The sequence below is a fragment of the Schistocerca nitens genome, chromosome 1 (genome assembly GCF_023898315.1).
Source record: "Schistocerca nitens isolate TAMUIC-IGC-003100 chromosome 1, iqSchNite1.1, whole genome shotgun sequence".
Taxonomy (NCBI): domain Eukaryota; kingdom Metazoa; phylum Arthropoda; class Insecta; order Orthoptera; family Acrididae; genus Schistocerca; species Schistocerca nitens.
In genome coordinates this window covers 1204039158-1204065200 of record NC_064614.1, presented here as the reverse complement: position 1 = coordinate 1204065200, position 26043 = coordinate 1204039158, and the positions used below count along the sequence as shown (strand labels likewise).

At 38.0% G+C, this 26043-nt stretch overlaps 1 protein-coding gene across 1 annotated transcript in view; it reads left to right on the top strand.

Annotated features, from left to right (window-relative positions):
- LOC126239574 (trichohyalin-like) overlaps positions 1 to 26043 on the top strand; it is a 155688-nt gene that overhangs the window by 13531 nt on the left and 116114 nt on the right. The window contains exons 2-3 of the mRNA XM_049947871.1: positions 8952 to 9140; positions 24897 to 24991. Coding sequence (XP_049803828.1) covers positions 8952 to 9140; positions 24897 to 24991 — 284 coding nt within the window. The remainder of the gene's footprint in view (positions 1 to 8951; positions 9141 to 24896; positions 24992 to 26043) is intronic.

Here is a 26043-nt window from a genome sequence, read left to right as displayed (position 1 = left end):
TTCCTCCTAGTGACAGCAAACAATGTGCCTACTGATAAGCAAGCAGCTGGAGATGCATCTGATTTCCTTTAGAAGACACTGCAAACACCAACAGAGATACATTGACTACAAAGAAAGTGAAACCCCTTACGTGATTGTAAAATTTGACCCCTAAAAAGTGGTAGCGCCTCTAGCATTGATTGTATTACCATCAGAGTATTAACATCTTATGTGGAATTGACAGGACTATCTTTAAGCGGTCAATGACTAACGGCAGCTTAAATATGCTGTTCAACACTTCCACCTATAAAACAGAAACTACCTCTAATTACCCACCCATTTCACTTCTCCAGTCTTTTGAAAAGTTTTTGAGAAAGTGACATGTGACAGAACATTGTCACATTTTTTCTGAGTAGAAAATATTGGGTTTGATAAACAGTTAACCAAAGAGAAGGCCTGGAAGACATCACAAATGAAATCCTGACAGCATTAAACAAGTAAAATTATCTTGTAATATTCTATGACCTTGCCAACACCTTTGATTGTGTGGACCACCAAATTCTGCTTAAAAAACTAAAGTGTTATGGATCCATTGTGGATCATTAGAGGCTTACCTTCATAAAAGAGAGAAGAGGGTCACATTAACAGACTGTCACAATAATAAAACTAAGCTCAGAATGAGTGGACACATGTTGACTCCACACTGGTATTTGATCCATTTCTGTCCGTAACCTAAATTAATGATCTTCCAGTGACCTTAAAGAAGATTTTAAAAACTAAAATTTACTCATGACATACACTTACTAAATGAAGTCTCATACTATACCTTATGAGATGCAGCCCAGGCGATGATTGAATTGGCCAGTAACTGGTTCACAAGAAACCATTTAAATGTTAATCTCATGAAGATTCATACGCTGGTGCGAGAGTGCAAAGATTACCTGTCAGTACCAGAAATAGAAGTAGACCAAATGATACGCACTGTGTAAAATATCTTGTGGTCCAGCTTGATAACAAATTCGAAATGTAATTCTTCAGGCATTCCTGTTTGATACGTTCAGTAAATGATTCTTGGGTCAGCCCCCAGATTACATTATAAAAAGTGTAATTTGGCAGCAGACCTGAGACCTCAAGTCAAAATGTAGTCTACATATGGATAAACTAATTAAGCAGCTCAATTTTGCATATTTTACACTGAGAAGAATAAATCATTTTCTTGACAAAAAGACAAGGATGTTAACTGACTTTCCATTTTTCTTTCTCTGTCATCTTATGTAATAATGTTCTGGGGTTAAGAATCTAAAGTATTTATTCATTAGAAGGGATATCAGGAAGGTAGGGACGAGTGGCTCTCTGCTGCAGATTGGTAGAGGTACAGACAATGCAGGCAGCCAGTCTGTTGCCAGTAAACATAGAGCAGTGTATGAGTAAGCGGCAGGTGACATCTCTCGGACCCTACCATGCTGATACAGATACACTGGCAGCATGAGGTAGCCAGGGTTGGGTAGGCATGCCCAGCAGGGCTATCTGTATGATGAACACAGAACAGCTGGAGAGCAGCAGTGGTTCCCCAAGGTTAGGAGCTGATTGGAACTCAATTCATTGCCTGGACCATGAAGGCAGCCCAGCTTGCTGGCTGCCCTGGCTCAGACAATCAGAGGACAGTTGTTGGTTCATGGCCCTGAGATGGCAGTTGTGGCTATGTCATAAGTTCAGTGATGGCTAGCACAGGCTATGCGTCATAGTATGTCCGATCTGTACTGATGATGACAGGCTGGACCTGTGGGTGTAAAAACCTCTGCCCAGGGCTGAGTTTCTGGGAGAGCTATGTTTCTGTGTCAATTAGAAACCTCTGAAACACAGGATACTGACCTTGGCTTGGCTGTTATGATGTGGCAGTCAGTCACTGTTCCAGGCCCAGCTGACAGTTTGCAGAAGTGGGTGGCAGCTTCTCCTGATGTTGCTGTGTAGGCAGAAGCATTGACAGGCTGTGGCTGATTATGGTTCTGTGCTGCTTTCCATGCTGCTTAAGTTCTAAGCCATACAGTTCCTCCCTCACAATAGATAACTGCAAATGTTGCAGAGACCTCTTAAGAACCCTGCAATTCATACACTCTTCACAGTACATGTTCCTTCATGGTATTTGTTGCTGATACAAGGGGTAGTCATAAAGTTTTAACTATTACATTATAAAAAGTAAAAGTTACACAGTTAATTTGTTCATATATACAGGTTTATGTCTGCAGTCCTCCTACACACTGAAGTCCTCATGCCTTAGTACTGTAGTACACCACTAGAGGAGAAAAAAAATGGTACAGCTCACTGATAAAGTGGAGTATTGTGTGTTAATACATTTTGTGCTTTTGAAGGGGGACAACGCTGCAACAATTCATGCCAAGTTGGTGGAAGTGTACAGCAAATGCACCATCATATACAGGGTGTTTGGAGGTGTTAGTACCTACCAATACAAGGAAAAAATGTCTAGTAAGTATAGGCTCCAAAATTTATACCTTAAGAGCTATGAGCACTTGTTCATCATAGATACTATGAAAAATCTCTCTTCTTCTTCAAGCTTTTTGCTTTCCCTATTTTGGGAGGAGGTAGTAGGGACCAATATGGGTAAAAATATCCAGTAAACATGAGCTCTAAATGCACACTGTAAGAGCTATGAGCAATTGTTCATCTTCAATGCCATGAAACAAATCTCTTCTATTTAACAAGTGCAAGTCCTTATAGCTCTGAAGGAGAGCATTTTAGAGCTCATGTTTACGGGATATTTTTTTCTTGTGTTGGCCCATACTGTCTCCTCCCAAAACATAAAAGGAAAGAGCTTGCAGTGGAAGAGATGCATTTTGCTCTATCAAAGATGAACAAGTGCTCACAGCTTTTAAAGTATGCATTTTAGAACCCTTGTTTACAAGACTTTTTTTGGGTACTACCACCCCTCAAAATATTCCAACACTTTTTTAGCACCTTGTATTGCAGGAGCTGGAACAAGTCTGAAAAAAGAAATGGCAGACCATAGAAGTACCAGGAATCATGAGAGGAATGGAGGCCCTGGTGCTCGAAAACTGCCATGTCACAGATGAGGCTGTTGTAAGCCTGCTTCTTCAGTAACACAGGTTTTATTGAACAAAACGTACAAATAAATCACAGAAAATAACAGATCTTGATTCTTCTTGAACCAAACACAAACACATCCTTTTAGAGGTGGACATCTTTTTGCAATTAAAGTATTCTGGAGATTTAATGACTAAGTCAAATGTTAGAACACTGTAACTTTGTCAGGCCAGGAAGCACTCGATACAAACCATGCTTCTGGTGCTCACACACTCTGTCAATGCACTTGTGATAGGTGGTCAAGTGGAGAATGGGAACCTCACCACTTTAGGAAAATGCACCTGTCCATGTGCAAGCCCAACTTCAATGCCCGGGAATAATAGAGTGTACTTCAGTGTCTATAAATAGCCAAGTAGTGCAAGGCTTTCAAAGATAAGTTCACCCGAGAGCATGTACCACACAACAGTGGGCCAAGACGGTCTGGGGCAGTCCTTTAATCTGCCGCCATTTATTATCCATGTGTACTGGTACCAGAAGGTGTACAATTCTGCACTCCACCTAATGACCCCATTTGACATATCTGTAATTACACTAAACTCTCACTGATCTCACCCTCAGTAATCCGGCCCGTCAGTAATCTGGCCCCTCAGTAATCCACCCTGCATCCAGCCTCTAGTCACTCAAGCAGAGATAACACATACAATAATGAACTGTTTTGCACAACAATGTTGTTAGATAATTATAATGTTAAACAATGCTTTACATGTTTGGAATTGTGGCTTTCTTTATGATTCAGTATGATGGCTCACAAGAGGAACACATTATGCTAGGCCTCAAGCACTGGAAGTTAGAGGTAAGTTGAACTGAGGTTCTTTGCCGAAAGCCATTGTCGCTGAGTACAGCGTTGAATGAGCAACTGTTTATGGTCTGCAGCTTGTGGTCTGCCTCTGGATCACGAGGTCCTGGGTTCAATTCCTGGCAGGTAGGGAATTTTCTTCACCCAGGGACTGAGTGTTTGTGTTGTCCTCATCATCAATTGGATAATGGCGAGGCCGGAAATGGAAAGACTGGAACTTGTATGGGCGCTGATGACCACGATGTTGAGTACCCCACAAACCGACTTCATCATCATCATCAACTGTTTATGAGCAAATTTTAACAGCTGAAGAGAGAATTAAAAGTTTAAAGGAAAGTTATCATTAAAGTGATGGAGAATAGGGCACAGGGGAAGAGAACACATTATACCTCACACTGCTGGTGCTGCAGCTGTAGACATCTTCCCAGAGTACATTATACAACAATCAAATACATGCAGTACAGGTTTAATGTTTGCAAAGCCATTACGTCACACAGAATACTGTCATTGCATATTGTCATTGTGACAATTAGAAATTTTGGACACACTCAAAGACTAAGTTTTCTATGAAAATGAATGTATCTTTGGATTTAATAAAGTATAATCCCTGTGTGTTTACACTAAGTTTAAGACACTCAGTAATTGGCACTTCCATTAATTCAGCACCGATAGGTGCAAGGATAGCCAGATAGAGCCTAGTGTATACTGATTTATGCATTTCTGCTTCTGGCAGGGTTACAAGAGGTGAGAATGGAAAAACTGAAAATTAGTCGCTGATCAGTTTTCAGCATCTTGCATGACATTTTGTACATGACAAAGGCTACTTTCTGCTGTGTTCTGCAACTGATCAGAGGCATTGAAAGAAAGGTACAGAATCTGTACAGCAGCAGAAATGTTAAAATATTACACCTGTGCCAAGCCAATCAAGATGACTTCGTAAGCTAGCCAATAATCATCCCCCCCCCCAGATAAAGGAGCAAGCCCCCCCCCCCCACACACACACTCTCTCTCTCTCTCTCTCTCTCTCTCTCTCTCTCTCTCTAACATTTTTGGGCTATCTAATATTGGGGACCGATGACCGTTGCAGTCTGGTCCCTTTAATCCCACAAACCAACCAGCTATCTAATATTGGCTCACCCTCCTTCCTCCCTCTGTTTTCTTTTGACGTGACACCTCATGTGACAATGAGCTGATTTCTGAGGTGAACTGTTTCCTGAACAGTCAAGCTTCAAACTCCTACAACTGAGGTCTCTCCCATTGGGAGATACATGTCACATTGAAGGGTAAATATGTAGTGAAACACTAACAGTATCACCAAGTTTTGTGGTTGCATGCTGAATTTTTTGAGGTGTTAACATGACTACTCACTACTTGTTCACAAAATGATGAAAAGAAGTCCATTGCCATGGGCTGGTACAACCCACCTCAACAAAATCTGCCACAACACCAGCCACCACTGGCAAGCCAGGGAAACTTGTAAAGCCTGCTGGCCTCATCACTAGTCCAAAATATACTCTAAGGTCCAGCAGGTAAAACTCAGCCTTAAAATCATACACCAGAATCTTGGTAGTCTTAGAAATAAACATAATGATCTAGATGTAATTTCACGGATTGACAAACCCGATATATTAGTTGTAACTGAACATTGGTACAATGAAGCTCTGATTAGCATTAGTCAACCACTGTGTATGAAATTCTGCGCAGCCTTCAGTAGAAAAGACAAGACAGAGGGAGGTGTAGCAATTTTCACTGTAAATGAAAGTAATTTTAATGTTATTGATGTGAGTGCCTTCTGCTTGGAAGGAGTCTCAGAATTTGCTGCAATAAACCTAAAATGGGGTAGAGATAACATAACAGTTATCGGTGTTTACAGGCCACCTGCACATGACCCACCTATCCCACAGTGCATTGGTTTTAAAACTAGCCATCTCAGATCACCATGCAGTACAGCTTAAATTGGAGCTCCATGAGGCCCCCACTGTCACCACAAAGCAATAGTTTGTAACTAAAAGAATTATGTATAATGACAACATAAACAGACTAAACTGCATGCTAGCACAAATAAAATGGTTGAAAATAATAGCTTTTCATATGATAGCTTTGCTGCTGACTTCTATTACTGCTTTGATACCACATGCCCAGTTGTAATCACAAAAAAGAAACAAACAAAAACATTTGGGTAAATAGTAATGTCACTTAAGTGAGGGAAAAATTAAAACTACTCCACGGTGCAATGCTGAATAATAAAGAGATTCCTGAGCTAATGGAAGCCTTCAAAATATATCAAGCACACTATAAGGACTTACTCACACAGACCAGGAGCAACTATGTTGCAAATAAGCTTCAAAACTCACACAACGTAACTGCTGGCATCTGGGCAGTCGTAAACAGTTTTAGAAACTGCAATGACAAATTCTGTATGGACTTTACTATTAACCACAATGGCATGCTCATAAAAGACCAACTGGAAATTGTAAATATTTTTAATGAATATTTTTCTTCTGCAGGGGAAGCCATAAATGACAAAGATAAAAAACATGCACTACAGTTTTAAAGGTAATATATGTGACCATAGTATATCTCTAGCCCCCACAAACTGTGCAGAGATAATGGGCATCATTAGCTCTCTAAAACCCTCTAATTCAGCTGGGCATGATGGCCTAAATATTAATGTTTTAAAAGCCTGTAGCCAAAATGTCTCTGTACCTCTGTCTGTAGCAGTCAACAATATAATAGAATCAGGCACCTTTCCAGACAGACTAAAAATAGCACAGGTAACACCCATTTTTAAGAAAGGTGATAACAACAAAATAGAAAACTACAGACCAGTCTCAATCCTTCCTGTCTTTTCCAAAATAGTTAAGAAAGTTATATACAACAGGATTATAAACTTTCTTAACAAACACAACCTGATGTTTGAAAATCAAAATGGAGTCCTAAAAGGTAAATCAACTAGCACTGCAGCTGCTCAACTAATTGAAGTGGTGTTAGGGGGTATCGAAAGCCAGGAACATGTGGCAGGTGTATACCTAGACCTGGAAAAAGCCTTTGTTTGTGTTAATATTGACATCCTATTAGACAAGCTATGCAACATGGGCATTAGAGGTGCTGCTTATGACCTAATAGTTTTATATGAGCAATATAAAACAGTTTGTTCTACTTAAAACAGAAAGTGGTGTCTACAAATCAGAGATCACTTGCATAAAATACGGCTTGTTCCAGGGCTCGGTGTTGGGCCCCCTTCTGTTCTTGATCTATGTAAATGATATTAAATACTGTACTATAAATTCCAAAATTGTTCTGTATGCTGATGAGAGCCAATTGTGTGTAAAAAGGAATCATGTAATGAACTAGAGGCCGAGTGTAATAATGCGACAAAAGAAATTGTTCAGTTTTTTAATGAAAGCTGCTTAAATGTAAGCACCAGTGAAACATGTTTGATGGAGTTTAAGAAAAGTAGTTTGAATAATGAAATTAAATTATACATTGGCAATGAATTGGTAAAGAAAGAGTCTAGTGTAAAATTCCTTGGTGTAACAATCCAAAGCAACCTGAAATGGGCACACATATTGACTCCCTAGCAACTAAGTTGTCAAAAAGTATATTTGCAATCAGTACTGTTAGCAAGTTCTGTAGAGACACTGTAGTTCTAAAGACTGCATGCCATGCTCTTTTCTCCTCTCACTTGAACTACGGTATTGAAATTTGGGGGGCAACAACCAAAGCTAATCTAGATAAGTTACTCATTCTTCAAAAAAGGGGTGTGAGAATAATCTGTGGAGCAAAATATAGGGAATCTTGTTGCAACTTGTTTCCAAAAACAGAGGGGTTAATTGTTATAAACACACACATTCTAAAAGCCATATTGCTTATGAAAAGACTGCACCCAAACACTTATTCAGATTTCCGCCGGTACAATACTAGAAATAAATAAAGTTTTTACATTGGCAGCCACAGAACAGCACTTTACGAAAAGGGGCCTCAGTACGCAGGTATAAAATTAGCTAATGCACTGCCTAGTGCAGTCATGGCTCTTCCTACAATTAAACTGAAACATCAGATTAAGAAATTTTTAGTAAAACACCCTTTCTACACATTAGAAGAGTACCATACTTATACGAAGAACAACAAATGCTTTGAGAAATTATGTGAATAGAAATCAGCAAACATCTTATTGTAATTTTGTTGTAAATTAATGACGTATTCAGAAGAACTTGTCTTGTGTATTGTACAAATAACTTTAATCGTTACTGTTTCTTTGTACATGTGCAGTGTACCATTCAATGTTGAATAAAGCTATTATTATTATTATTATTATTATTATTATTATTACTCATGTTCAGTCTTTCACGTGAACTCTGGCCACAGCCCGGTAGCCATGGATACTAGGTCTGCTCGTTGGACCGAGCTCCTTTATGAACTGGCAACACTATATGATACGGATGTTTCTGGAAGAAGTGATGCCTTATGGTTGAAGTTTTCTGGCATTTTATCTGCTTGAATTCTAGTGGTAAACATCACCCTGTGTAAATGCTATATCAAGCATTTGCATCTGATTATTTCTAGTTTTTTAAACTGCTGCTAAATGTATCAGCCTGATGGAAGTGCAAAGATAGTGTGTTTTATTTTAGACCCATTTGAAATAACAAGACCTTCCAAGAACATTTATGTAAAAGAGGTTGTGGCTGTCAGTCCGCTTCAGGACATTAGACTTAAAGGCCATGCATTGTCAACACTACAGTGCCCAATGACTGTCTCTGCCAGGTTATCAAAGAACTTAGCATCGGTAGATATAGTGCACTTACACCATACAGTATTGGTTGTGAGTAGCATCTTACTTACTCTTTGACTAATGTATGTTACTTTAATTTATTGTTGTCTCATGAGCAATGAACACTTATTTATCAATGCCTTATAGTCTCTCAAATCTGCTGGGATGCTTCAGTCTCATTAATGTCTCATCAACCTAGCTATCATTCAGCAGTTCGAGGCTATGTTTGTGAGCGTTCATAGAAGATTAATTTTTGTTTGTTTGTTTGTTTCTGTTTCAATACAGGAGAAATAACAGAAGAGTACGTGCCAGAAGCTGTGAACCAAAGAAACGTGTAACATTTGAGAAAACAGATGAGGATGAAGAAATACAGGACTTTTTGTCAGCATTTCAACGCAGTCTCAAATTGCTGGGCCTAGAAACAAATAAATCCTATACCACCTGTTATAAGGCAACAAATAATTCTATCAGCAGGTATGCTAATTGCACATTTAGACATGCAAATATATGTGTTCTGGACTCTAAGAATAAAACTTAAGGTAATAATGAGATCTTCATACTGTTGTATTGAGTTTCTATAAAGAATTATTTCCATATATTCAGTAATAAGTATTTTATCATCATCATCATCATCATCATCATCATCATCATCATCATCAACAACAACAACAACAACAACAACAATAAAAACAACAACATTGTACAGTTCTAATCTGTTAATAAACCACTTCCATTTCCTTCTGTCCATGTATAACCAGTCATGGAGATCAATATCCATTGTCCTTCCTCTGACATGAGGTCTTCCTTGACCATATCCACCCAGTGGTTTCTGGGTCTTCCTACAGCATGTTTTCTTTCCACTTTTCTTTCCTGATTTATTTGGGCTGATCTTGTTGGCTGCAACTTCATCGCATGCCAGTACCACTGTAGTCTGGATGTGCTAATTTGGTTTAAAATGGATGTCTTGAGTCCAGTGTTCTTCCTTATCTCCACATTGCTTAACTTATCCATTTTGGTCTTCTGAAAGGTGGATCTAAGGAATTTCATCTCTGATGCGTGGTCTTTGGCTTTCTCTTTGTGGGGGTGCATACTTCAATACCATAGGTCAGTATTGGTATGAGGTAGCTGTTCACCAGCACCTATTTTGCTTTTTCTGGATTTTTACACCTACACATACATCTACAGCCATACTCTGAAAACCACTGTGAATTGCATGGCAGAGGGTTTCTTTCCATTCCATTCTCATACTGAGTGTGGCAAGAATGACTGTGTAAATGTTTCTGTGTGAGCTGTAATTTATATAATCTTTTCCTCATGATCCCTATGTGAGTGATAGACAGAGGGTTGTATGGTATTACCAAACTCACCATTTGAAGCTGGTTTTTGAAACTGTGTCAGTAACCTTTCTCAGGTTAGTTTACATCTATCTTCAAGAGTCTGCCAGTTCAGTTTCAACTGTGCTGCTCTTCTCTATACACATTCAATATAACCTGTTAGTGCTATTTGATATGAGTCCCACACACTTGATCAATATTCCAGACCTGTTCACACAAATGATTTGTAAGCAATCTCATTTGTAGTCTGGCAGCATTTTTCCCAGTATTCTACAAACAAAATTAAGTCTACCACCTGCTTTATTCATGACTGAGTCTATGTGCTCATTCCATTTCATGTCTCTACAAAGTGTTAAACCCAGGTATTTGTAGGAGTTGGCCGATTCTACCTGTGACTCATTGATATTATAGTCATAGGATACTGTTTTTTAATTTTGTGAAATGCAGAATTTTAGATTTCTGAACTTTCAAGCACATTGCCAATCTACACCGCTTTGAAATCTTTCAAGATCTGACTGAGTATTTATGCAGCTTCATTCAGACAGTAATTCACTGTAGATAACTGCATCGTCAGCAAAAAGTCTGAGATTACTGTTCACAGTGTCCATAGGATCATTAATGTACAAAATGAACAGCAAGGGTCCCAATAAACTTTCCTGGGGCACACCTGAAGTTACTTTTGCATCTGATAATGACTCTCCATCGAGATAACAAGCTGCATTCTCCTTACCAAAAAATCATCACTCTAGTCATAAATTTCACTTGATACCCGCATATGATCATACTTTGACAATAAGTGTAGATGTGGTAGTGAGTCAAATGTTTTTCAGAAATTAAGAAATACTGCCTCTACCTGACTGGCTTTTATGTATTTATTTATTTAGCACCTTATGATGTACATCTATGGAATAAGCTCAAGTACATATTTGCTGATTCTAACTATAGTATTGCCAAGATAACTAATAAATTTTAGCCACAACATTTCTGGAAATTAACATCATAGTTACAAAATTTTAGATACTGTAAACTGAATGGATTTTATGAGGCATACATAATCTATGTACCTAAATTACAGGACATTTAATTGCAGTAATTCTATACTGTGGGTCCATCATTTTATATATACAGTATAATACAGTCATATAGCACATACATATTCTAGATCCCATGTTTTTACATTTATAAAAAAATTTAACAGCAAATAATAATCCAAAGCTCTCAATATGTAATGTGAGAAAAGTGCAAATTGGGTTTCGTATGATTGATGTTTATGGAATCCATGCTGGTTGACATTACAGAGGTCATTCTGTTCAAGATACCTAATTATCTTTGAGCTCAAAATATGTTCTAAGATTGTTAAACAAATTGATGTCAATGATACTGGACTGTAGTTTTGTGGATCACTTCTACTACCTATATTGTGAATGGATGTGACCTGTGCTTTCATCCAACTAGTGGGCATGGTTTTTTGTTTGAGGGGTGTATGATAGATTATAGTTAGGAGAAGGACTAACTCAGCCACAAATTCAGTATATAATCTGATAGGAGTTCCATTAGGCCCTAGACCTTTTTTTATGATTTCAGTTGTTGCTCAACATCACTGACACTAACACTTATTTCATTCATGTCATTTCAGTTCCTGTATCATTTGCAAGTGATTAAGCACTGACTTTGGTGTTGGTAACAGCCTTTACATACAACCAGAATTTCTTTGGGTTTTGTGAAAGACCATATCACAGCAGTCAGCTTTGGTAGTCATTGAAGGCTTCATGCACTGCTGTCTTGACAGCCAAGTGCATTTCATTCAGCATTTCTGTATCTATAGCCCTCTACTTTGTTTTACACCTGTTATGCAGTAGGTCTTGTTTTTTTAGAATTTTCTTTTCAGTGACTATATACCACATTAGGTCCCTCCTACTATGACCTATTCTCTATTCTCTTGGGTACATATCTATCCAGTGCATGGTCAAGTATTCTTTTAAACTTGAGTCATAGTCTGTCTACATGCTTCTGTTCTGCACTAATAGTTTCAAGTTCCTCATTGAGATATGTCACTACTGCTTTTTATCTAGATTACTTACCATATATACCTTCCTATTTAGAGTAGTTGTCCTTTGTACTTTGGTAATCATTGTTGCCACAACTACACCATGGTCACTGATACCAGTTTCGATGTGGGCATCCACAAAGAGATCAGGTGCATTTGTTGCCATTAGATCCAATATATTTCCATCATGTGTGGGATTCTGAACTATCTGTTCTATGTGGTTTTCAGAGAAGGCTCATAGTAATGGTTCACAAGCTGTCTTGTATGTCCACCAGTAACAAAACTATAATTTTCCGATCAATTGTTGGATGATAAAAGTCTCCAGCAATGATTACATGATAGTTACATCACTTGTTGTCTTTGGAAATCAGCTTGAAACTTTGGATTATTTTTAATTGTTAATTTTGTGGTATGAAATCGATTTTCCTTGTAGATTCTCGGCCGTGTCACAGAAATTCTGCTTTACTGTCAGCTTTGTATCAAACTTACCCTGAAGTAGAGATACTTCATATTTATCATGATACAATCATAACACCAAGGTGGTGGCACCTTATAGAACATTAACACAGAAAATTATTTTGAACACATCACTGCAGTTCCAAGTCTGTCATCATCATTTCCATTAATTTTCGGTCTCTAGTAAGCTATCAGTTTTCATCTCCTCAGAGTAAATATCAATGAAATATGAATGGCATCCCTGAAAACATGTAAACATTAGGTCAGACTCATTTCCAACTGCTGTCCAGTTCTATATAAAAACAATGGAGTCTATTTGCTATTCATATGGCTGTCAAATATTGACCTTAATTGTATGTTCTTGTATACAGGGTGTTACAAAAATGTACGGCCAAACTTTCAGGAAACATTCCTCACACACAACGAAAGAAAATATCTTATGTGGACATGTGTCTGGAAACGCTTACTTTCCATGTTAGAACTCAGTTTATTACTTCTCTTCAAATCACATTAAAATCATGGAATGGAAACACACAGCAACAGAACGTACCAGCATGACTTCAAACACTGTTACAGGAAATGTTCAAAATGTCTTCCGTTAGCGAGGATACATGCATTCACCCTCCGTCGCATGGAATCCCTGATGTGCTGATGCAGCCCTGGAGAATGGCATATTGTATCACAGCCGTCCACAATACGAGCACGAAGAGCCTCTACATTTGGTACCGGGGTTGTGTAGACAAGAGCTTTCAAATGCCCCCATAAATGAAAGTCAGAAGGGTTGAGGTCAGGAGAGTGTGGAGGCCATGGAATATGTCCGCCTCTACGAATCCATCGGTCACCGAATCTGTTGTTGAGAAGCGTACAAACACTTTGACTGAAATGTGCAGGAGCTCCATCATGCATGAACCACATGTTGTGTTGTACTTGTAAAGGCACATGTTCTAGCAGCACAGGTAGAGTATCCCGTATGAAATCATGATAATGTGCTCCATTGAGCGTAGGTGGAAGAACATGGGGCCCAATCAAGACATCACCAACAATGCCTGCCCAAACGTTCACAGAAAATCTGTGTTGATGACATAATTGCTTAATTTCATGCGGATTCTCGTCAGCCCACACATGTTGATTGTGAAAATTTACAATTTGATCACGTTGGAATGAAGCCTCATCCATAAAGAGAACATTTGCACTGAAATGAGGATTGACACATTGTTGGATGAACCATTCGCAGAAGTGTACCCGTGGAGGCCAATCAGCTGCTGATAGTGCCTGCACACGCTGTACATGGTACGGGAACAACTGGTTCTCGTGTAGCACTCTCCATACAGTGACGTGGTCAGTGTTACCTTGTACAGCAGCAACTTCTCTGACGCTGACATTATGGTTATCGTCAACTGCACGAAGAATTGCCTCGTCCATTGCAGGTGTCCTCATCATTCTAGGTCTTCCCCAGTCGCGAGTCATAGTCTGGAATGTTCCGTGCTCCCTAAGATGCCAATCAATTGCTTCGAACATCTTTCTGTTGGGACACCTTCATTCTCGAAATCTGTCTCGAGACAAATGTACCGCGCCATGGCCAAATGGGCATCTGCCAACTCTGCATTTGTAAACATTGCACTGACTGCAAAACCACATTCGTGATGAACACTAACCTGTTGATGCTATGTACTGATGTGCTTGATGCTAGTACTGTAGAGCAATGAGTCACATGTCAACACAACCACCAAAGTCAACATTACCTTCCTTCAGTTGGGCCAACTGGCGGTGAATTGAGGAAGTACAGTACATACTGACAAAACTAAAATGAGCTCTAATGTGGAAATTAAGCATTTTTGGACACATGTCCACATAATATCTTTTCTTTTTTTGTGTGTGAGGAATGTTTCCTGAAAGTTTGGCTGTACCTTTTTGTAAGAACAGCAGATTGCAAAAAACTCTGGTACTCATGATCACTATTACCGGAGAAAATAAAAATGTACATTTGATCCAAAGCAAGAAATCCTTATGTCAGAAAGGTACTTTCCATATGTGAGTTAGATGTCATAACTAACTTCTAAAAAGCATAAAAGCAAACAGTGAGGTCAAAACCTCAATATTTCTACTCCATTGAAGATTATTTGTAATTTTAAATATGTATGAATGGAAATCACCTTTACCTGTACATATGCAAATTGACTTGTCCAATGCCTTATGCTTATGCTACTTTTGTAGACATGAAGGTCAATTACAATACAATTCAGTTCAGCCCAATTAGGTTTTGGCAACACAGGTCAGAGTATTCCTTTTAAATCAATGAAGAATCTTTATAAAATGTTTCATCTTATTCACTACATATTTAAATAGTAATCACTTTAAGAATAAACAGTTCATGTTAATATTAGCATGGGCATTATGTAATATGTACTTTAGTTATCTGCTCCTTCACTGTTCACCAGGAATTACCTTCTTGGGTCTCTCTTTGCTTTTCATTTCTTTACCTTGACCATTTCTTCAGGATTTATCTGCCAGGCAAATCATCAGTTTGTGATGCAAAACAGCTTGTGAATCTTCAAGAGATAAATCTAGTAGAGAAAAAGATTCATTTGTTCTTGATTCCTATCTCATGTGAGAAAAGCAATGAAAAAAAAATATCATCATTGTAGATACATTGGTGGATCAAAATACAGGAAAATAAGGGAGCTGACATAGTAGTCGAGGAACCTTGCCACGGACATGCCGGGGGGAAAAGAGAGAGAGAGAGAGAGCTGCAGCTGGTGAATCAGCTTTATCGCCATAATATTTCCTTCCAGTCGAAGAAATAAGATGAAGTAGCACTGCACCATCATGTATATAATGTTTTTCTCTGCCTTTTTACTGTAATAAGAGGATCCACATATTTGTGGTGCATGTGGCGTATGTGTTCAATTAGCCACATAGTAAGAAGGTGTGCTTCATAATTTGACAATAGAACAGCAGCAGATGTTAAAGGGAAGCCTTTCCTCTGCTTTACTTGTTAATGAAGCAAGACTGATTATTTTTAATTTTTTGACTACCCTACACTTTCAGTGTGTCACACAGTGCCATGTCATCCATTTCTAGATTAGCTATCAACCATCCATATCCACTGTAGCAGTGTTCAGTCATTCTGCATGTAATTTTTTGGAAATATGTCAATATGTCAATAACATATTCCTGCTATGCTAAATTTAATTGAAAAATACTATTCATTCTAGTAGCTCATTGCAAATGGCCAACTAAAAAATCTGTACTGACTGACGATAAGTAATCAGGGCTTCTGAATGTTTATTCTGTGAACTTGACAAAAGACAGTCAAAACATTCTTCATATATTTGTCAGTGGCCATGTACCTTGGTGGAAATTAAAGTTGATTGTGTTGATCACAAAATATTGCTCCAGAAGCTGGACCATTACAGAATACGGGGAGTAGCTCACAATTGGTTTACCTCTTACTTCAGCAACAGGCAGCAAAAGGTCATTCTTCAAAATGGTGAGAATGGCTGTGATGTGGGGTATGAATGGGTATGGTCAAGTGGAAGGGGGGGGGGGGGGAGGTGCCTGAGGGATCAGTGCTGGGGCCACTCCTTCCTGTTCCTTATTTATATAAATAATATGCCTCTAGTGTTATGGGTAACTCTAAAATATTTCTGTTTGCTGATGACACTAGCTTGGTAGTAAAGGATGTTGTGTACAACAATGGCTCAGTTTCAAATAGTGCAGTTCATGGCCTAAGTTCATGGCTTGTAGAAAATAAACTACTAAATCACAGTAAGACTCAGTTTTTACAGTTTCCAACACACAATTCAACAAAACCTGAAATTTTAATTTCACAGAATGGGCATATGATTAGTGAAACTGAACAGTTCAAATTTCTTGGTGTTCAGATAGATAGTAAACTGTCATGGAAAGTCCACATTCAGCCTATTGTACGAAGACTTAATGCTACCATTTTTACTATTTGAACGTTATCTGAAGTGTGTGATCGTCTGACATGCAAATTAGTCTACTTTGCTTATTTTCTTTTGATTATGTCATATGGTATTATATTTTGGTAGTTACACCATTCTGAAAGGATATTTTTGGCTCAGAAACGGGCAGTTCGGGCAATAAGTGGTGTAAGTTCATGAACCTCTTGTTGACCCATATTCACTAGTCTCGGTATTTTGACATTGGCCTCTCAATATCTATTTTCCTTACTGTCATTTCTTGTTAACAATATTAGCTTATTCCCAAGAATAAGCAGCTTTCACTCAGTTAATACTTGACAGAAATCAAACCTGCATTTGTATCAGACTTCCTTAACTCTTGTGCAGAAAGGTGTGCAGTATACTGCTGCGTCCATTTTCAATAAGGTACCACTCGAACTCCAAAATCTTATCAGTAATCCATGCACTTACAAATTGAAACTGAAGAGTTTCCTCATGGGTCACTCCTATTCTGTCGAGGAGCTCCTTGAAAAATTAAGCTGATTCTTGCTCTGTTGTTGATTGCGTTTACTTAAACTTATGGATTGACTTTTTTCGTGTTCATAAACATTTCATTTTTTATCTGTTATTACTTAATATATTGTAATTTCATGTACATTAACAGTGATTGTGTGAATAGTGGAGGTGGCCAGTAAGCACAATCAGACACAGGTAACACATTAATAAGTTTAATTACAATATGTACACTTAATAATGAGTTATACATAACTTTGAATGCTGTAAGTTATTTAGCAGTGCCAAGTTGTATACAAAGAGAGTGAAGTTCTTGATTGTAACAAATATTTGTGAATGCTGATACACTGACACAAAGTTATGTTTAGTAGTATCATCTACATCAGTTTCATGTCCTTACTGAATGTCTCCCTCAAAGAAAAGTGAAGAAAGGAAGAACAAGCTTAACCCTGGCATACTGGCAAGAGGTTCAAAAGTGCCATCCCCCACATAGCTGTGAGCAGCACAATGGGTGTGATCAACTGAGATGCCTTTGATACCACAAGTGAAGCATGTGGGGGCAGTAAGAGAGGATTTGTAGTGCATACCTATCCACAATAGTGCTTTAAATCCCAGCAGTATGCTTATGTTATACTATGATATAAGCACTAGGTAACATCTACATGATGTAGCAAGAAGGCTCATAGAATGGTTGGTATCAGCTCACTTCAAGTTTGCGTAAATTTCTCAAGCTCTATGGAGCTGTGAATGTCCTGTGAACAAGAAGTAGTTTGAGATCTCAAGGCCATAAGGCAGATAGTCAACATAGAGGTAGATAATCACCAATCTTCGATCTGCTCTGATATTCAGAAAGCCAGCTTCCAAGGTAACTTGAGTAGTATACAGTGAAGTTCACTAACATCATCATCACTGAAACAGAAACACTGAAGTCAAACATCCTTAAAGATCTATTCAAAAAACAGGACATCATTCAAATCCTACCTTGTGTTGTCAGAAGCCCTCTCAACACATCTCCTCCAGATGCTGCAAAGTCCTCACTTTGAGAAAATGAAGAGAGAAATAAAATACTAACAACTCATGGACAAAAAGTTGCCTTACTGCAACTTCAGTTTAACAGGTTCAAGATGTAGAGTTTTGTTTAGTCTAAGTTCTTTCAGTGCTGATTCAAACTCCATTTTCACAACTGGAGGGCCTATTTGTCCTTCATAAATTTCTTAAAGATATTCCCTCCTTCTGTTGACTATTTCATCTGCATTCATAATATGTTTCCTTGTGGTCTCTTACCACAATGATATTGTCCTTGTCTTGAGTTGTAATTCCTTAATCTTTCTGAATGCTTTACCACTCTTTCCATTTTTACATCTGTTCCTATATCTCCACATACTTCATTTATCCATTTTTATATGTTGTTCTTTATGACTCTCTATCTTTCTTGATGTACTTGGGTTTCTTTTTGTTGAATCAACTTTGTAATTATGTCAATCATCCATAATTTTCTATATTCAGTTTTTATCGGTATTTCATCTACTATTTTTAAGGGAAATGGTAATTAAATCAAGACCCTAAGCTGCTGACAGGCGTTGATGTACCTCAACGGGGACAGTTGAAAATGAGTGTCCCTACCAGGACTCGAACCCAGGATCTTCTGCTTACATGGCAGACACTCTATCCATCTGAGTCACCGAGGGCACAGAGGATAGTGCGACTGCAGGGATGTATCCCTAGCATGCTTGCTGTGAGCCCCACATTCCCAACTTAATGTCCACACACTACTTTTTTAATGCCTGTCGTCAGCTTGGGTTCTTGATTTAATTATCATTTCATTCTAGAGAGCTGCATGGTCACTGATGGTATCTGTTCTTCCAGACATGTCTGAAAGAACAGATACCATCTTCATATTCATATTCATATTGTTAAGAGAGTTTGTTCTTGTTGATACTCCCTTCTTACTGCTGTCTCTTTGACTCTTTCAATACTCCATCTTTTTGATAAGACAAATCACTGTCTACATCTATTACTGGGTAGCTATGGCTAGACTTTATTTACTTTATATACCTTATCTTCACTAATATAAACTCAATTTGAATCCTGTTTGCATCTGGATCTTTGTATGTGCATCTCCTCCTTTATTCATTTTGAAGGTTGTTTTTGTTGTCATTATGTTATGTTTTTCACAAAACTCAAGTAAGTGGTCTCATCCGTTATTAGTTATTGCTAAGCCAAATCTCCCAGCTTCCCCTCTTCCAATATTACTCCCTAATATGACTCTGAAATCTCCCATTATGGGTACATTATCCTTGTCACTTGTTATTTTTATAGTCTACATGACGTGTGTTCCTAACATTAGACCCCTCCCCCCACATTACTGCTGTGCCACTGTACAGTATTGTCATTAAGTCACTGTTGAAATTACCTTGTCTTTACATCTAGTTTCACACAGGTTGATATTTTTTTTTTTTTTTATGTTCTAAATTCTGTGTTGTTAGTAGTGTCTAGTGTCCCGACAGATATTTCATGGTCCCATTTTCATCCCTTTCTTTGTACTGTGTGGTTTTTGCTGGATCTTGACCTGGGCCTCCTCTCTCATATCCTTGTAGATCTCGACTTCAGATTTCTATTATCTCTTATGTAAAAATTATTCTCTGTACCCTCGTGGTTACTATACTTAGGAAATAACTTAATGATATCCCATATCCTTCCACACTAAAATTTTACTGTCATTCAGGTCATTCTGATCATGCCAGTAAATATTCAGTCACAGTCCAGGTTGATAGCCCATGTCTTCTGCACTGTCCAGGCCAGAAATTAGGACCAGAGAAGCCATCATAGCGTAGATGTTTCTTAGAGAGAACATTAAAAGTAAATAGGGATACGTAGCTGGAAGAACCCTTTGATATCTTGAAGATACACATTTAGACTGATAATATAGAACAATATAATTAATATTATGAAAAGAAAAGTTGCCATTCACTTATAGCAACAACTTTCCTTTTTATAGTATTGTTACATTCCATCTTGGATTTTCCAATGTTCGAGAACAATACTAAGCATATATAAAAACCAAAGTGTAAGAATAGATATTAATGGAGAAGAATGGAAAGCCAGAATTAGAGAAGGATTTAAGACAAGGATGCTCGTTATCCCCATATTTGTTTAACTCCTCCATGAAAAGATCTCTGAGTATCTTAAAAGGAAAAACATCAGAAGTTGAAGAGAATGGTCTTTCAATTGACTTTGTAAGATTTGCAGCTGATATTGCCTGAGTATCTGATACATAATAACATATGCAACATATACTTCACAAATTTTCAGCAGTTATGAAAAAGTTTCGACTAAAAAGTAATAGCCAGAAACCAAAGCAAATGAAAATGGGGTGGTCACCTGATGTCCAAATGGAAAGAAATAAATTGAAGAAGATGAAAAATTTGATTATTTAGACACATTAATAACAGAACCTGCAGGAAATAAGTTGGAAAAAGAACTGTAACAACTAAACGGTGTGTTCTTGTTGTGGGATGTATTGAGACAGAGTATGAGTTTAACATAAATAAAGAAGACCAAGGGAAGGCAAAGAAAAAAAATAGTTGATAAATTGGAAAGGAAATAACAAAGTTCCAAAATCATCAGGAAATGAGGACAGCACGAAATAGGCGAGAATCATTGCAGTGACACGGCACAGCCCTTAGATGATGTTGAGGTGGTTCAAGACATAGCTGCCCACCTTTCAGTTGTCAAAGGTATTACATTTACGTTACTGTTCACATATGCAATCAAAAGCCTTTTGAATATCTATTAGTTTTGTACTAATCTTTTTGTCTTCTGCTATCAGACAGTGCCACAGATTACTCAGAAGTTGTACAGACAACACGTACTTGCTCTGTTAAATAACATAAATCCACCTAGTTACAGTAAATTTTAGTTTCAATTAATATTCCAGAGAAGGCTTATGACACCACATGGAAGCAAAATGTCTTCTTACAGAGTAAGGATTTGGCAAATTACTCCCCTTCTTTAAAAGGCCCTTCCTCACTTATCAATTTCCTTGTTAACCCTGTTAGACATTATGAACAGAGTGATGTCCCACGACATATAGCTGACTGTTATTGCTGCTTCTGTTAATAATATAATGTCTTTAGTAAAGACTGATGTGCGGGGCTCCTTATTCTCATAGCCTTTATGCAGCTATCAAGCTATGCAAGGCTTTGCCCACAGTTACCCAGAGATAATATGTTGTGCCTCTTTAAATGCACAAAATTGCACAGTTACATATTGAAACAGAAGAAATCAAATTTCAATTAAACATAAGGTACATATGCTAAGTTCAGTTATGTTGTCTTTAGTTGCAATACACACACTCGTGAGAATAAGAGGGGCAAAAGCTCTGTCATCCCAACTGATCTTAGTGTACATAAGGGTCTGAAACATATAGAGACTCAGGACTGTCAATATTTTGTGCTGAACAAAACACATTTCACAGGAAGTATTGAAACTTAAACCATACATGCATCAGATATCTTCACATTTTAGTTTTGTGTAACATCGTAACCCTTTCCTAAACTGTTAAAATGGAAATTTCAGCATGTTTCTGAATTACCTGGCTTGTCCAATTATTTCATAAGGGATCAATCATCTATTGTGTCTTAACTTATAGTTTTACCTTTCACTAATTATCCTAATCTTATGTAACAGTGTATTTTTTAGCAAAGAATGTTTGATGTTTTTAGAATGTCTGTTTTAAGTTTGCATCTGTGACAGAGGAATGTGACTCAGTGAGACAGCAAACAGCATTCTAAATAAATTTTCATGTTTTCAGTGTACACATTTTTATTATTTTACCCATGTTCATTTCTAGTTAAATCAAACAATGGAAACTCCAGGTTGGAATATCAACAATTTAGAAAAAGATAGAGTGCTATTTACTGTAAAGATGACACATTAAGTTGCAGACACTTACACATAGGCTTTTGGCCAGAACTGAAAGAGAAACATTCACCATTCATTCAAACAAGCAAGCACATTCACTCACACGTCTGTGAACCAAACTGTGGCAGCTCAGACCAGAATGCAACTTTCACGTGGAATGGAAGTAGCAAACTGAGTGGGCAGTTGGGTGGGTGAGTGGGTTGGGGGTGGGGGTTGGGCGATGGCAGTGTATGGGTGGGAGGAGAGAGGAGCACTGCCTGGCAGAGTGCAGGTGCAGGTGCAGGGACTACACTGCCCACTGGCACTGTGTCAGGAGAGAAAAACGGAGCAAAAAAGGCAGTGTGCGATTTGCAGGGGGGGATGGGGGGATTCCCCCCCCCCCTCCCCCACTCTGCATCAGACCATCCCCTCCTCTGGTTTTAGTTTAAGCATCCCAACCTGGGATGTTTATTTCCCACGCACTGGAGTAAAACTTTACATATAATTTAAATTTGTGGAGCCGAACACTGAAAGTTTTTAATAAGTCTTACTATTAATACGTTTCAGTTTTCTATCGTCAGAATAGGTACAACTTTTCACAAATGTGCCTCTACTTTTTGAATTCCCCTCGTATAACTGTACCCATATGTAGATGATTTTGTAAATAAGCTTTACCTATAATGTACTTTTAAAGATATAACAAGGGATGGCTTTTCTGATAGTGCATACACGTCAATAGTGAGTTTCGGCATTAACATCTATTTATAAATAGCTGTTTAACCATGCGTAACGCCACGGTCCAAGCTAGTAACATATATAATTCTACTAACCCCCTAAGACATTCCTCCCCCCCCCCCTCCCCCCCACTGGTAAAAGCACAAATCGCACCCTGCAAAAAGCAAAAAAGGAGAGGAACAGAGAAAGATGGGTGCGTACGTTGGCAGAGGATGGCAAAAAAAGAGGGTGGGAGATGAGAATGGGGAGAAGGTGATAGGACAAAAAGAGGTTGAAAACTGTGGAGTGGAGGGTATGGGGACAGTGTGCTACTGTAGGTTGAGGCCGGGATAATTATGGAAGCAGAGATCTGTTGTAAGACTAACTCCCATCTGCACAGTTCAGAAAAGCTGCTGATAAAGGGGAGGATCCAGATGGCTCTGCCAGACAGTGCTCCTCTCTCTCCCCACCTGTCACCTGTTCACTACTATCCCTTCCCATTTCCCAACCCCTCCAGATTGCTGCTTATATTTCACGTGAAAGTTGCATCCTGGTCTGAGTTGGCAGTCATGTGTGTGAGGTGTACTTGTTTGTTTGAATGCGTGGTGTGTTTCTCTTTCTTGTTCTGAAGAATCCTGTGGCCAAAAGCTTTAGTTTAAGTGCCTTTTAATTGTGCCTGTGTTATCTTTATGGTAAGTGGTAATCTATCTTTTCCTACATTGTTCATTTCTAGTTAATTTTGTAAGAACCTTGCTGTCTACTGTATTTAGCACCACATTACAAAATCATAATCACAGAACACAGTCAGTGTCAAACACCAGTTTACTACTGCTAAATTAGGCCATTAGTTAAGGCAAGTGGATATTTGAAATACTGGATTGAATGTTCTTTTGGAAAGAAAGGTCTATACAAGCACCCAAAGTAGAGGATGACAACATTAAAGCATTGCTATTTCTTCCATTGATGGAAAACTGAAAAACTGAATAAACAAACAGACTGAGTGAGTTACACTGTTTTAACCAGCTAGAAATCCCCAAGCACTGCCTGATTCTGCCAAGTCTGTTTTAGACCTATGTAAATCTGCTATGTACATGGTTCTTATGACTGTCACCTTGTTCATATGAGACAATTACTATAGTCTGTTAATGAATTTTATGCTGTACCTGACAATTTAATGTGTTTACACTCCTGTAAGAATGAAACTGCCAACTTTTATGTCTCTTTCAGCAGAAAATGGATTACAGTCACACCAAGCAATGTAATGCCTTGACAGGTGTAATATATCCATGCCCATTAATGTATGTCATTATCTTATGATATTAACCATGGCAAAAAAAAGATTTCATTTAATATAGGGCATGGGGTCCAGTTCCCTAAAGAACAATAATTCAGTGCTAATTACATTTAGGTTGGCCTCTGAAACATTAATTGTGAAATGTTTGCAAATCCTAAATACTGTATAAAAATGTTATGGTTTAATTAGTTTCATTATTTAAATCCTCCTCCTTCCTCTTTGATGGGCCAGCTAGGTGCCAAGTGCCAATTTCAGTTCAAGTTACATCTTGAATATACAGCCCCTGACAGCTCCTTGGAGTTATTCTGGTGAAATTTTCAGAATATTAAACAACAAAAGCGCATTGGAAATTGCATATTTAAAAAAATTCTTAGCATTAATAAGTTATGGGGTTGTCAGTTATGGGACAGCTGTGTAACATACTTGGATCACCTGGTGCTGACTTAATTATAAATCAAAACTAGTAAGGATATTATTTGTGGGATATGAGTCTGAAATATATGATAAAATTTTTTACAAGATGGTTACTGTATTTCCCAAAGACCCTATGACTGACCTGTTTAAGTTTCATGTTCATTCATTGAGCCGTCTATAATCAGTTAATATTTAATTGGATGACATAGTTTCAGCATATGATTTCCCTGTGATTTCATTGGAATTTGTTGTGTTTCTTTGTGCAGCAACAACCCACTGATATTGCGTTCAGTTACTTCACCATGTTATTTCCTACACTGTGTTGATGACATTGACCTATGTATTTCCAGCATTCTGGACATATCAGAATATTACTATTTTTTATCTTTATCCTCTACTATTAATGTTACTGATGGTGTCTGATATTATGAACACTTATGACAGTTCTGCACCTTTGGAATGTGTAATATATTACAAGTTTTCTCATTCACTTGTACTGACTGTAACAGTCATATGACCTACAATGATTTCTCATTACACTTTTGCCAAGTGTGAATATTGTTGATGCACAATGCTGCTTATGGACAAGGGATTTTCAGTTTAGGTGTTGTATCAATTGTATTTTTACAGGCGGACACCAACACCACGATTGTGTACAAGATTGCATGAACGCTCATTATCGTTGGCCAATCTTAGGCAAGATGACATGTACACCATGCTCAGAGGTAAGAAATTGTAGAGCAGCTGCAGGTGACCCTGTAAGTCATGTGTAGACCCTCTTTCAGCTTCATATGAAGTGTTTGTTGAAGTTTTGAGAGCAGTGTATTGGCTTGGGGCAGAAGTTATGATATTTACGGTATCCTTATTCACTAACTCTGACATTAGCATTGGCAAAGTTGTACATGGCAGAAAGTTATCTGATAAAGACAGATCAAAACTTGAGTATAGAACTGTTTAATCAAAATGATGTCAGTATAGAGGAGCGTGTGACTTCATTTAAATAGCTGAGAACAATGCTATGAATTGATATGGTATGGGACAGACACAAGAAAACAGTATTAGGAAAGCTAATGGGAGACCTACATTACTTAAGAGTGATTCTGAAAAAGTACAATGCACATGAAAAGGAAACTGCACACAACAATCTAAACTGACTGATTCTAGAGCACTGACCAGTGTCTTAGGTCTGCATCAAGTTTATCTAATGTAACACTGAAGAATTTCATATGCACACTGCTTGGACTGTAATAGACCAGTTTAACTCTCTATGAAACTGTCACATAGAATCTCCAGAAACTAAAATTGGAATTTTTGGCAGAAGGGTAATTTTGTTCTCACAGAACTCTGCTTAGTAACTCGAGAGAACGAGTATTTGAGATATACTGTGCTACACTTCTGCTGTCTCTATTGACATTTCATGCATAGTAGCTGTGGGAATGAAAAGAGAAATAAGAAAATATATGGAATCACGGTGTAATTTTTTCTCCCTCCTTATATGAAATAAATAAGGCAGAGAATGGCTGATACTGGTACAAAGTACCCTCTGCCATGCACTATCCTGTGTCTTTCTGAGAATCCATAAATAAAGAAAAGAAAAAGAGAATTTAAGAATGACTTTTTTTCTCAGCAGCAGAGCAAACACTATTTTGAAACTTCCTGGCAAACTAAAACTGTATGTTGGACTGAGATTAAAATCTGGAATCTTGTCTTTCATGGAAAATGCTCATACTGACTAAGTGATACTGGCATGACTCAAGACCTATCTTCACAGCTTCAA